The 12500-nt window shown below is 37.4% G+C and overlaps 5 protein-coding genes across 5 annotated transcripts in view; all 5 read right to left on the reverse strand.

The window, feature by feature from the left end:
• Positions 1-5870: 5870 nt before the first annotated feature.
• On the reverse strand, positions 5871-6413 carry LOC137618522 (uncharacterized). Its single transcript, XM_068348681.1, has one exon. The coding sequence runs from the start codon at positions 6411-6413 to the stop codon at positions 5871-5873; it is 543 nt and encodes a 180-aa protein (XP_068204782.1).
• Positions 6414-7389: 976 nt separating this feature from the next.
• On the reverse strand, positions 7390-8484 carry LOC137618523 (uncharacterized). The gene is made up of 3 exons (XM_068348682.1): positions 8193-8484; positions 7705-7985; positions 7390-7548 (listed from the first exon to the last, which is right to left on the reverse strand). Exons 1-3 carry the CDS (start codon positions 8482-8484, stop codon positions 7390-7392), a joined length of 732 nt encoding a protein of 243 aa, XP_068204783.1.
• Positions 8485-8493: 9 nt separating this feature from the next.
• LOC137618524 (trichohyalin-like) lies at positions 8494-9243 on the reverse strand. Its single transcript, XM_068348683.1, has one exon. It carries the CDS (start codon positions 9241-9243, stop codon positions 8494-8496), a length of 750 nt encoding a protein of 249 aa, XP_068204784.1.
• A 1553-nt stretch (positions 9244-10796) lies between these two features.
• Positions 10797-12005, reverse strand: LOC137618525 (uncharacterized). Its single transcript, XM_068348684.1, has 2 exons — positions 11709-12005; positions 10797-11276 (listed from the first exon to the last, which is right to left on the reverse strand). The coding sequence occupies exons 1-2, from the start codon at positions 12003-12005 to the stop codon at positions 10797-10799; spliced, it is 777 nt and encodes a 258-aa protein (XP_068204785.1).
• A 261-nt stretch (positions 12006-12266) lies between these two features.
• Positions 12267-12500, reverse strand: part of LOC137618526 (uncharacterized) — an 843-nt gene continuing 609 nt past the window's right edge. The window contains exon 1 of the mRNA XM_068348685.1: positions 12267-12500. This exon is cut by the window's right edge and continues 609 nt beyond it. Within this exon, the coding sequence (XP_068204786.1) occupies positions 12267-12500 (234 nt within the window).

Below are 12500 nucleotides of genomic sequence, written 5' to 3' on the forward strand. Positions count from 1 at the left end.
GGATTTTAGAGGGTGGGAGGAGATAGGATATAAAGATAAAAGGGAAAAGGACGGAAGTAAGAAAAACAATAAGGAATTTTATTTTAGAGGGTTGGTAGTAAATAGGAAATAAAGATAAAAGGGTAAAAAAGAAGAAAATAAGAAAACAATAATGAATCTGACTTTAGAGGGTGGGTAGTAGACTGGACAAAATATATATGGTTTTGGTTTGAATTTAGAAAAAGGGGTGACAGATAAACAAATAAAGATTAAAGAAAACATCGGAACACAATAAAATAAAAAGAGGATTTTTATTTTACAGGGTGGGTAGTAGATTGGAAGGTATAATAAGCTTTGGTTTGGATTTAGAAAAAAAATGTGACATAAACAAATAAAGATAAAAGGAAAAAAACAGAAAAACTAAAAAAAATAATGGATTTTAATTTCAGAGGTTGTGGTAGATTGGGAACATATATATGATTTGGTTTAAATTTAGAAAAAAAAAATGGGGCAGACAACTAAATAAAGATAAAAGTAAAAATTTAAAAACAAGAAAAAAAAATGACCGATTTTAGAAGGTGGGTAGTAACGAAAAGAAATAATATGGTTTCGTTTTGATTTAGAAAGAAAGACAGGTGAAAGAAATAGAGACAGGTGAAAAGAAGTCTCGAGTTAAGGAAAAATATATACGAAATATACGCTTAAGTCCTGACTAGTTTCGTGATACTTCTTCAGAGGACTGATTTATTGAGAGAGGTTTCTTTACATTTTATAGGGAAAGCAAACGTACGAACATACATATAGAGATTTAGAGAACAATGACACTCCCTTACCAGCTACCTAGGCTTGGGTCAGGTGGGCGGAGACCCCAAGCTCATTAGACACCTGCCAAAAAGGGTCATTTCAGGTGGCGGGTAAATTCTTGTTTTTTGACTCTCAGCACAGTTTATTTATATGAAAACACGGTAGCCTTATCTATATAAATACATAAGCAAAACATACACATACATACATATATATATACATACATATACACATACATATACATATATAGACATATACATACACATACATGACCCTTTTTGGCAGGTGTCTAATGAGCTTGGGGTCTCCGCCCACCTGACCCAAGCCTAGGTAGCTGGTAAGGGAGTGTCATTGTTCTCTAAATCTCTATATGTATGTTCGTACGTTTGCTTTCCCTATAAAATGTAAAGAAACCTCTCTCAATAAATCAGTCCTCTGAAGAAGTATCACGAAACTAGTCAGGACTTAAGCGTATATTTCGTATTTTCATTTTCCCTGTGGTTCTTCTGCATCTGAGCATCACGTTTTCCTGTGATTTTTACGCATATATATATATATATATATATATATATATATATATATATATATATATGTATATATATATATATATATATATATATATATATATATATATATGTATATATATATATGTATATATATATATATATATATATATATATATATATATATATATATATATATATGTATATATATATATATATATATATATATATATATATATATATATATATATATACATATATATATATATATATATATATATATATATATATATATATATATATATATGTATATATATATATATATATATATATATATATATATATATATATATATATATATATATATATATATATATATATATATATATATATATATATGTATATATATATAAATACTTTCCCTTCCTTCCCCTGCTTCTTTTGCCATTTCTAGGGACTAATTCTAAGTCAGATGCCCCTCCATGCGCACAGAAGTATATGCATATATGATATTATGAAAAGTAAAATGCCCCTTCCTCTACAAAAGGAAATTATTTAATAAGATAGTCCTAAAAAGACCTCTTTCTCTTCCTTCTCCAGCTTCTTTTGCAATCTTTAGGGACCCATTCTAGGTCAGAGGTCCCTTAATACACACAAAAGTATATGCAAATATGAGATTATGAAATGTAAAATACCCCTTTCTCTAAATAGAAAAGTATTGAAGCAGATGGTCCTACCAGTTTAAACTTATGCATCAGAAACTTGGAACCTTACTAAAACCTAAGAATGTAAGCTAGTTACAACTAAACGCGCTATGGAAAGAATAATGATGGGAATAACACTAGGAGACAGAAAAAGAGCAACAAGGATACGAGAGCCAACTAAAGTAAAGGATATTCTATCAACATATAAGAAAAAGAAATGGACATGGGCAGGACATATAATGAGAATGACAGACAATAGATGGACATTAAGTATAACAGAGTGGGTCCCTGGAGTTTGTAAGAGCAGCAGGGGAAGGAAAAGACAACGATGGATTGACTAGCTAAGAAAATTTACCTGTATATATCAATTAATGACATATGGCTGGTTGCATATCAAACAAACGATATTCCTTTCACAATCACTGATCATATATAATGGATTTATCAAAATCAAAACTGATATTTCCTCAGAAACTGCAATAGGATTAATTATCTGAAATATATTCACACTAAAGAAATTTATATGACCATATTTCTATTATATAAATAATCTGTCTTGATAACTTTCACAAAATTTAAAGAGACAACATTCCATGAAAAATATATCAATTAGAGAAAAATACATATCGAATAATCTCTCATCGATTTCCACAACTATATATCTAATAATTTTTTATATTTGGTTTGGAAAATCTCAATGAACGCTAAGAAATCACTACTAAGAAAAGATATAAAGTTATAGGACAGCCCTTTCAATATATCGTTTTTGGAGGGGACTAGTAATGTGTTACTAGTGATAATAAATTATATATTTTTTATAGAATAATCAACTAAGAATAATTGAAATAAAAAAAGTAATGTGGGGCATTACACATTTACATAGATATATGTGGTGAGGAGGAACATTGGTTGAGTAGATCGGGAGAAAGAAGTTACAGGGAATAGAAACATATAGAAAAAGTCGACACGAGCGGCCCACCCTATGTTATGATGGGACAAGTAAGGTCAAAAGAAAAACAAGATAGTATTTTGGACGCAACATCAATATTTGTCACATAACTTTTACTTAGGATCAAAAATGTATTTATCACATAACTAATATTTAGGATAAAATGTACTCGTCAAATAACTTATATTTTGGATAAAAATGTCCTTATCACATAAGTTTGACTTTGGATAAAAGGTATTTGTCGCATGAATTTTATTTAGCATAAAAATGTATCACCAACACGATTAAGCTATTGAAATACTAGTATTATGGAGTGTCTGGTGTATCGTTCTAATAACATATATAAAGAAAATAATGTCACTTTTTATATCCCATTTATTTTATGATAGATTACGACTAAAATCATGCTATCATGGACGGCCTTCTATCTATATAATGGACTATCTAAAAATAATTAAAATTTGGCATTGATTACAAAATTTAAATGGAAATGATACGTTGTCAACACTCTAATTTTCTGTATGTATATGGATAGTATATCTATCTATCTATCTATCTATCTATCTTTATATATATATATATATATATATATATATATATATATATATATATATATATATATATATATATATATATATACAGTATTTATATATATATATATATATATATATATATATATATATATATATATATATATGTATATATATATATATATATATATATATATATATACACACACAAGAGCAATAATGATTCAAAATATAAAGAACCAACAAATTACCCAAATTTGCGAGACAAACGAAAAAATAAATATAAAAAAAATTGCTACCTTGCTCTTGACATTTTGAAAGCGAGTTCAATTAACTAATCCATCAGTGAGATATTTTTTTATTTTCGTTCAATAATTTGATGGGCAAAATCCGTCCGCTAACCTGTATATATTGGTGTGTCATATTTCATGGACATGAAAGCAATATCGAAGCGAGTAATAATCGTGAAATACACAGTGATTCAGGTGCATTCACACTGGGGTTTATATATATAAATTATATGTATGTGTATATAATATATATATATATATATATATATATATATATATATATATATATATATATATATATATATACGTATATATTTTCTTATATATATACATATATATGTATATATATATATATATATATATATATATATATATATATATATATATATATATATATATATATATATATAATATATCCCATTCCCTGTGGGGATACCTTAACGTCTGAGGCCTTTGTTCCAGTAGTGGAATTGTTAAGGATGATGATGATGATGATGATGATATATATATATATATATATATATATATATATATATATATATATATATATATATATATATATATATATATATATATATATATATATATACAGATATATATATATATACATATATATATATATATATATATATATATATATATATATATATATATATATATATATATATATATATATATATATATAATGGCTCTCTATGTTTTTATTGCTTAAAATACATATATTCCTATAAATACGTTTATATCTTTTAAAAATTATAGTTTTTATCCAGACTATTTGAGTATGGGTTTTCAAGGTCCTTAATGTTTTAAATACACGTATTTTTACCAGTACTTTTGAATATTATGTTTTTGTATTTTGTTTTTTTCCTGAAGGTGATTTCTAATATTTTAATTACATATATTTCTATCAAAACTATTATGGCTACTATGTGATATTTAGTTTTTCTACATACTTTTATAAAAATCTTTATTTAGGAATTTTGTTTTTTAATGTTTTGACTAATATACTGTATATATATATATATATATATATATATATATATATATATATATATATATATATATATATATATATATATATATATATATATATATATATATATATATATATTCATCAATGCTCTTCAAGATATAATGTATTCAGTTCTTATCCTGATTTCAAAAAGATTCTTAATTATGGCTATATATGCTTTGTTTAGGTCTTAATAATATGCGTCTACCATTCATTAATATTTCTCAAGAGTCATTAAGTACCAAAAAGTTTCTAGATATATTCGATGACTTTAATTTCGAAATTATCCTTTCACCTGATGGTTTAGAATATCCTTAATATAGATAATACTCATTGTAATAATTGGTAGTAAAATAGTACTTTTATTCCAAAAAATAAGAAAAAAAAATTCCATCTTTTTTTTTTTGACACCTGTCCCATCCAAATACTTCATAAAGGTTAAAAGGTTAGAAAATTAAAGTGCATTATGAAATAAATAATATGATAATACAGTATTTCCTTTAAATATAATAATAAACTACTCTTTGAAAACGATAAGATCAAACAAGTAGTTTATGAACTTATTATTTTCAGACTCGACCCCATACATTGAAGAGGAGACGTTTAGTCCTGTCGAGTCCCAACTTATAACTGGGATCTCTTTGGCATCCTGATCTCTGAAGCCTCTCCATTTCGTATTCGACGTCTTGTGCCTCTGCTCTTCGCAGCTTCATCTCGTGCAGGATAAGATGGTCTCTCATTGCGGAATCTGCTCCAGTTCTCCCAAGGTTCGCCTTCTGCTGGGCTATAGAGTCATCCAGTCTTTGCACAGCGTCGAGTTTTCCAGTATTTAGATCCTTTTCTGGTCAGAAATCTCCTTTAGATCTGAGGATTCACGAAGGATCTCGGTATCCTGTTCCTCGTCTGCGTCCTTTGAAATTCCTCCATCCTGCTCACAATGCTTTATCTTATTTTTAAATGAGGTCACAGATACCTCCTTCATCTAAAGTACTCTTCTAACCAACTGATCATTCTTGGCCATCCCAGCATCCCACTCTGCTATCAAAGCATCCTTCTCATACATTTTCACCTCGCCTTCATTCATAGCCAATCTAGTTTCTCACTCAGCTATCAGAGCATCCTTCTCATATATTTTCACCTCGCCTTCATTCTTAGCCATCCCAGCTTCCCACTTTGCTATCAAAGCATCCTTCTCAGACAGTTTCACATCGCCTTCATTCTTAGCCATCCCAGCGTCCCACTCTGCTATCAAAGTATCCTTCTCAGACATTTTCGCCTTGCCTTCATTCTTAGCCATCCCAGCGTCCCACTCTGCTATCAAAGCATCCTTCTCAGACATTTTCACATCGCCTTCATTCTTAGCCATCCCAGCTTCCCACTCTGCTATCAAATCATCATTCTCAGACATTTTAACCTCGCCTTCATTCTTAGCCATCCCAGCGTCCCACTCTCCTATCAAAGCATCCTTCTCAGACATTTTCACCTCGCCTTCATTCTTAGCCATCCCAGCGTCCCACTCTGCTATCAAAGCATCCTTCTCAGACATTTTCACCTCGCCTTCATTCTTAGCCATCCCAGCTTCCCACTCCGCTATCAAAACATCCTCCTCAGACATTTTCACCTCGCCTTCATTCTTAGCCATCCCAGCGTCCCACTCTGCTATCAAAGCATCCTTCTCAGATATTTTCACCTCCCCTTCATTCTTAGCCATCCCAGCTTCCCACTCTGCTATCAAAGCATCCTTCTCAGACATTTTCACCTCGCCTTCATTCTTAGCCATCCCAGCATCCCACTCTGCTATCAAAGTATCCTTCTCAGACATTTTCACCTCGCCTTCATTCATAGCCATCCCAGCTTCCCACTTAGCTATCAATGCATACTTCTCAGACATTTTCACCTCGCCTTCATTCTTAGCCATCCCAGCTTCCCACTCTCCTATCAAAGCATCCTTCTCAGACATTTTCACCTCGCCTTCATTCTTAGCCATCCCAGTGTCCCACTCTGCTATCAAAGCATCCTTCTCAGACATTTTCACCTCGCCTTCATATTTAGCCATCCAAGCTTCCCACTCTGCTATCAAAGCATCCTTCTCAGACATTTTCACCTCGCCTTCATTCTTAGCCATCCCAGCTTCCCACTCTGCTATCAAAGCATTCTTCTCAGACATTTTCACTTCGCCTTCATTCATAGCCATCCCAGCTTCCCACTCAGCTATCAAAGCATCCTTTTCAGACATTTTCACCTCGCCTTCCTTCATAGCCATCCCAGCTTCCCACTCAGCTATCAAAGCATCCTTCTCAGACATTTTCACCTCGCCTTCATTCATAGCCATCCCAGCTTCCCACTCTGCTATCAAAGCATCCTTCTCAGACATTTTCACCTCGCCTTCATTCATAGCCATCCCAGCTTCCCACTCTGCTATCAAAGTATCCTTTTCAGACATTTTCACCTCGCCTTCATTCATAGCCATCCCAGCTTCCCACTCTCCTATCAAAGCATCCTTCTCAGACCTTTTCACCTCGCCTTCATTCATAGCCATCCCAGCTTCCCACTCAGCTATCAAAGCATCCTTCTCAAGACATTTTCACCTCGCCTTCATTCTTAGCCATCCCAGCTTCCTACTCTGCTATCAAAGCATTCTTCTCAGACATTTTCACTTCGCTTTCATTCATAGCCATCCCAGCTTCCCGCTCAGCTATCAAAGCATCCTTTTCAGACATTTTCACCTCGCCTTCATTCATAGCCATCCCAGCTTCCCACTCAGCTATCAAAGCATCCTTCTCAGACATTTTCACTTCGCCTTCATTCATAGCCATCCCAGCTTCCCACTCTGCTATCAAAGCATCCTTCTCAGACATTTTCACCTTGCCTTCATTCATAGCCATCCCAGCTTCCCACTCTGCTATCAAAGTATCCTTCTCAGACATTTTCACCTCGCCTTCATTCATAGCCATCCCAGCTTCCCACTCAGCTATCAAAGTATCCTTCTTAGACATTTTCACCTCGCCTTCGTTCTTAGCCATCCCAGCTTCCCACTCAGCTATCAAAGCGTACTTCTCAGACATTTTCACCTCGCCTTCATTCTTACCCATCCCAGCTTCCCACTCTCCTATCAAAGCATCCTTCTCAGACATTTTCACCTCGCCTTCATTCTTGGCCATCCCAGCGTCCCACTCTGCTATCAAAGCATCCTTCTCAGACATTTTCACCTCGCCTTCATTCATAGCCATCCCAGCTTCCCACTCTGCTATCAAAGTATCCTTCTCAGACATTTTCACCTCGCCTTCATTCATAGCCATCCCAGCTTCCCACTCTGCTATCAAAGCATCCTTCTCAGACATTTTCACCTCGCCTTCATTCATAGCCATCCCAGCTTCCCACTCTGCTATCAAAGCATCCTTCTCAGACATTTTCACCTCGCCTTCATTCATAGCCATCCCAGCTTCCCACTCTGCTATCAAAGCATCCTTCTCAGACATTTTCACCTCGCCTTTATTCTTGGCCATCCCAGCTTCCCACTCTGCTATCAAAGCATCCTTCTCAGATATTTTCACCTCGACTTCATTCTTAGCCATCCCAGCGTCCCACTCTGCTATCAAAGTATCCTTCTCAGACATTTTCATCTCGCCTTCATTCTTAGTCATCCCAGCTTCCCACTCAGCTATCAAAGCATCCTTCTCAGACATTTTCACCTCGCCTTCATTCTTAGCCATCTCAGCTTCCTACTCTGCTATCAAAGCATCCTTCTCAGGCATTTTCACCTCGCCTTCATTCTTAGCCATCCCAGCGTCCCACTCTGCTATCAAAGAATCCTTCACAGATATTTTCTCCTCGCCTTCATTTTTAGCCATCCCAGCTTCCCTCTCTGCTATCAAAGCATCCTTCTCAGACATTTTCACCTCGCCTTCATTCTCAGCCATCCCAGCTTCCCACTCTGCTATCAAAGCATTCTTCTCAGACATTTTCACTTCGCCTTCATTCATAGCCATCTCAGCTTCCCACTCAGCTATCAAATCATCCTTCTCAGACATTTTCACCTCGCCTTCATTCATAGCCATCCCAGCTTCCCACTCAGCTATTAACGCATCCTTTTCAGACATTTTCACCTCGCCTTCATTCATAGCCATCCCAACTTCCCACTCTGCTATCAAAGCATCCTTCTCAGACATTTTCACCTCGCCTTCATTCATAGCCATCCCAGCTTCCCACTCTACTATCAAAGCATCCTTCTCAGATATTTTAACCTCGCCTTCATTCTTTGCCATCCCAGCTTCCCACTCTGCTATCAAAGCATCCTTCTCAGACATTTTAACCTCGCCTTCATTCTTAGCCATCCCAGCTTCCCACTCTGCTATCAAAGCATCCTTCTCAGACATTTTCACCTCGCCTTTATTCTTAGCCATCCCAGCGTCCCACTCTGCTAACAAAGTATCCTTCTCAGACATTTTCATCTCGCCTTCATTCTTAGCCATCCCAGCTTCCCACTCAGCTATCAAAGCATCCTTCTCAGACATTTTCACCTCGCCTTCATTCTTAGCCATCCCAGCGTCCCACTCTGCTATCAAAGCATCCTTCTCAGACATTTTCACATCACCTCCATTCTTAGCCATCACAGCGTCCCACTCTGCTATCAAAGCATCCTTCTCAGACATTTTCACCTCGTCTTCATTCTTAGCCATCCCAATTTCCAACTTTGCTATCAAAGCATCCTTCTCAGACATTTTCACCTCGCCTCCATTCTTAGCCATCCCAGCGTCCCACTCTGCTATCAAAGCATCCTCCTCAGAATATTTTCACCTTACCTTCATTCTTAGCCATCCCAGCATCCCACTCTGCTATCAAGGCATCCTTCCGAGAAATTTTCACCTCGCCTTCATTCTTAGCCATCCCAGCGTCCCACTCTGCTATCAAAGCATCCTTCTCAGACATTTTCACCTCGCCTTCATTCTTAGCCATCCCAGCGTCCCACTCTGCTATCAAAGTATCATTCTCAGACATTTTCATCTCGCTTTCATTCTTAACCATCCCAGCTTCCCACTCTGCTATCAAAGCATCCATCTCAGACATTTTCACCTCGCCTTCATTCTTAGCCATCCCAGCGTCCCATTCTGCTATCAAAGTATCCCTCTCAGACATTTTCACCTCGCCTTCATTCTTAGCCATCCCAGCTTCCCACTCAGCTATCAAAGCATACTTCTCAGACAATTTCACCTCGCCTTCATTCTTAGCCATCCCAGCTTCCCACTCTCCTATCAAAGCATCCTTCTCAGACATTTTCACTTCGCCTTCATTCTTAGCCATCCCAGCGTCCCACTCTGCTATCAAAGTATCCTTCTCAGACATTTTCACCTCGCCTTCATTTTTAGCCATCCCAGCTTCCCACTCTGCTATCAAAGCATCCTTCTCAGACATTTTCACTATGCTTTCATTCATATCCATCCCAGCTTCCCACTCAGCTTTCAAAGCATCCTTCTCAGACATTTTCACCTCGCCTTCATTCATAGCCATCCCAGCTTCCCACTCAGCTATCAAAGCATCCTTCTCAGACATTTTCACCTCGCCTTCATTCATAGCCATCCCAGCTTCCCACTCTGCTATCAAAGCATCCTTCTCAGACATTTTCACCTCGCCTTCATTCATAGCCATCCCAGCTTCCCACTCTTCTATCAGAGTATCCTTCTCAGACATTTTCACCTCGCCTTCATTCTTAGCCATCCCAGCTTCCCAATCTGCTATCAAAGCATCCTTCTCAGACATTTTCACCTCGCCTTCACTCTTAGCCATCCCAGCGTCCCACTCTGCTATCAAAGTATCCTTCTCAGACATTTTAATCTCGCCTTCATTCTTAGCCTTCCCAGCTTCCCACTCTGCTATCAAAGCATCCTTCTCTGACATTTTCACCTCGTCTTCATTCTTAGCCATCCCAGCTTCCCACTCTGCTATCAAAACATCCTTCTCAGACATTTTCACCTCGCCTCCATTCTTAGCCATCCCAGCGTCCCACTCTGCTATCAAAGCATCCTCCTCAGAATATTTTCACCTTGCCTTCATTCTTAGCCATCCCAGCGTCCCACTCTGCTATCAAGGCATCCTTCCGAGACATTTTCACCTTGCCTTCATTCTTAGCCATCCCAGCGTCCCACTTTGTTATCAAAGCATCCTTCTCAGACATTTTCACCTCGCCTTCATTCATAGCCATCCCAGTGTCCCACTCTGCTATCAAAGTATCATTCTCAGATATTTTCATCTCGCTTTCATTCTTAACCATCCCAGCTTCCCACTCTGCTATCAAAGCATCCATCTCAGACATTTTCACCTCGCCTTCATTCTTAGCCATCCCAGCGTCCCATTCTGCTATCAAAGTATCCCTCTCAGACATTTTCACCTCGCCTTCATTCTTAGCCATCCCAGCTTCCCACTCAGCTATCAAAACATACTTCTCAGACATTTTCACCTCGCCTTCATTCTTACCCATCCCAGCTTCCCACTCTCCAATCAAAGCATCCTTCTCAGACATTTTCACCTCGCATTCATTCTTAGCCATCCCAGCATCCCACTCTGCTATCAAAGCATCCTTCTCAGACATTTTCACCTCGCCTTCATTTTTAGCCATCCCAGCTTCCCACTCTGCTATCAAAGCATCCTTCTCAGACATTTTCACCTCGCCTTCATTCATAGCCATCCCAGCTTCCCACTCTGCTATCAAAGAATTCTTCTCAGACATTTTCACTTCGCTTTCATTCATAGCCATCCCAGCTTCCCACTCAGCTTTCAAAGCATCCTTCTCGGACATTTTCACCTCGCCTTCATTCATAGCCATCCCAGCTTCCCACTCAGCTATCAAAGCATCCTTCTCAGACATTTTCACCTCGCCTCCATTCATAGCCATCCCAGCTTCCCACTCTGCTATCAAAGCAACCTTCTCAGACATTTTCACCTCGCCTTCATTCATAGCCATCCCAGCTTCCCACTCTGCTATCAAAGCATCCTTCTCAGACATTTTAACCTCGCCTTCACTCTTAGCCATCCCAGCGTCCCACTCTGCTATCAAAGTATCCTTCTCAGACATTTTCATCTCGCCTTCATTCATAGCCTTCCCAGCTTCCCACTCAGCTATCAAAGCATCCTTCTCAGACATTTTCACCTCGCCTTCATTCTTAGCCATCCCAGCTTCCCACTCTGCTATCAAAGCATCCTTCTCAAACATTTTCACCTTGCCTTCATTCTTAGCCATCCCAGCGTCCCACTCTGCTATCTAAGTTTCCTTCTCAGACATTTTCATCTCGCCTTCATTCTTAGCCATCCCAGCTTCCCACTCTGCTATCAAAGCATCCTTCTCAGACATTTTCATCTCGCCTTCATTCATAGCCATCCCAGCGTCCCATTCTGCTATCAAAGCATCCTTCTCAGACATTTTCACCTTGCCTTCATTTTTAGCCATCCCAGCTTCCCACTCTGCTATCAAAGCATCCTTCTCAGACATTTTCACCTCGCCTTAATTCATAGCCATCCCAGCTTCCCACTCTGCTATCAAAGCATTCTTCTCAGACATTTTCACTTCGCCTTCATTCATAGACATCTCAGCTTCCCACTCAGCTATCAAAGCATCCTTCTCAGACATTTTCACCTCACCTTCATTCATAGCCATCCCAGCTTCCCACTCAGCTATCAAAGTATCCTTCTCAGACATTTTCACCTCGCCTTCATTCATAGCCATCCCAGCTTCCCA

The sequence above is a fragment of the Palaemon carinicauda genome, chromosome 24 (assembly GCF_036898095.1).
Source record: "Palaemon carinicauda isolate YSFRI2023 chromosome 24, ASM3689809v2, whole genome shotgun sequence".
NCBI classification, from domain to species: domain Eukaryota; kingdom Metazoa; phylum Arthropoda; class Malacostraca; order Decapoda; family Palaemonidae; genus Palaemon; species Palaemon carinicauda.

Coding starts and splice junctions, on each gene's coding strand:
- LOC137618522 (XM_068348681.1), bottom strand. CDS start 6,413: ATGGCTAAGAATGAAGGCGAGGTGAAAATGTCTGAGGAGGATGTTTTG.
- LOC137618523 (XM_068348682.1), bottom strand. CDS start 8,484: ATGGCTAAGAATGAAGGCGAGGTGAAAATGTCTGAGAAGGATGCTTTG. Junction 7,986..8,192: donor TGGGATGGCTATGAATGAAG/GCGAGGTGAAAA, acceptor CTATGAATGAAG/GCGAGGTGAAAATGTCTGAG. Junction 7,549..7,704: donor TGGCTATGAATGAAGGCGAG/GTGAAAATGTCT, acceptor ATGTCTGAGAAG/GATGCTTTGATAGCTGAGTG.
- LOC137618524 (XM_068348683.1), bottom strand. CDS start 9,243: ATGGCTAAGAATGAAGGCGAGATGAAAATGTCTGAGAAGGATACTTTG.
- LOC137618525 (XM_068348684.1), bottom strand. CDS start 12,005: ATGGCTAAGAATGAAGGCAAGGTGAAAATGTTTGAGAAGGATGCTTTG. Junction 11,277..11,708: donor TGGCTATGAATGAAGGCGAG/GTGAAAATGTCT, acceptor ATGTCTGAGAAG/GATGCTTTGATTGGAGAGTG.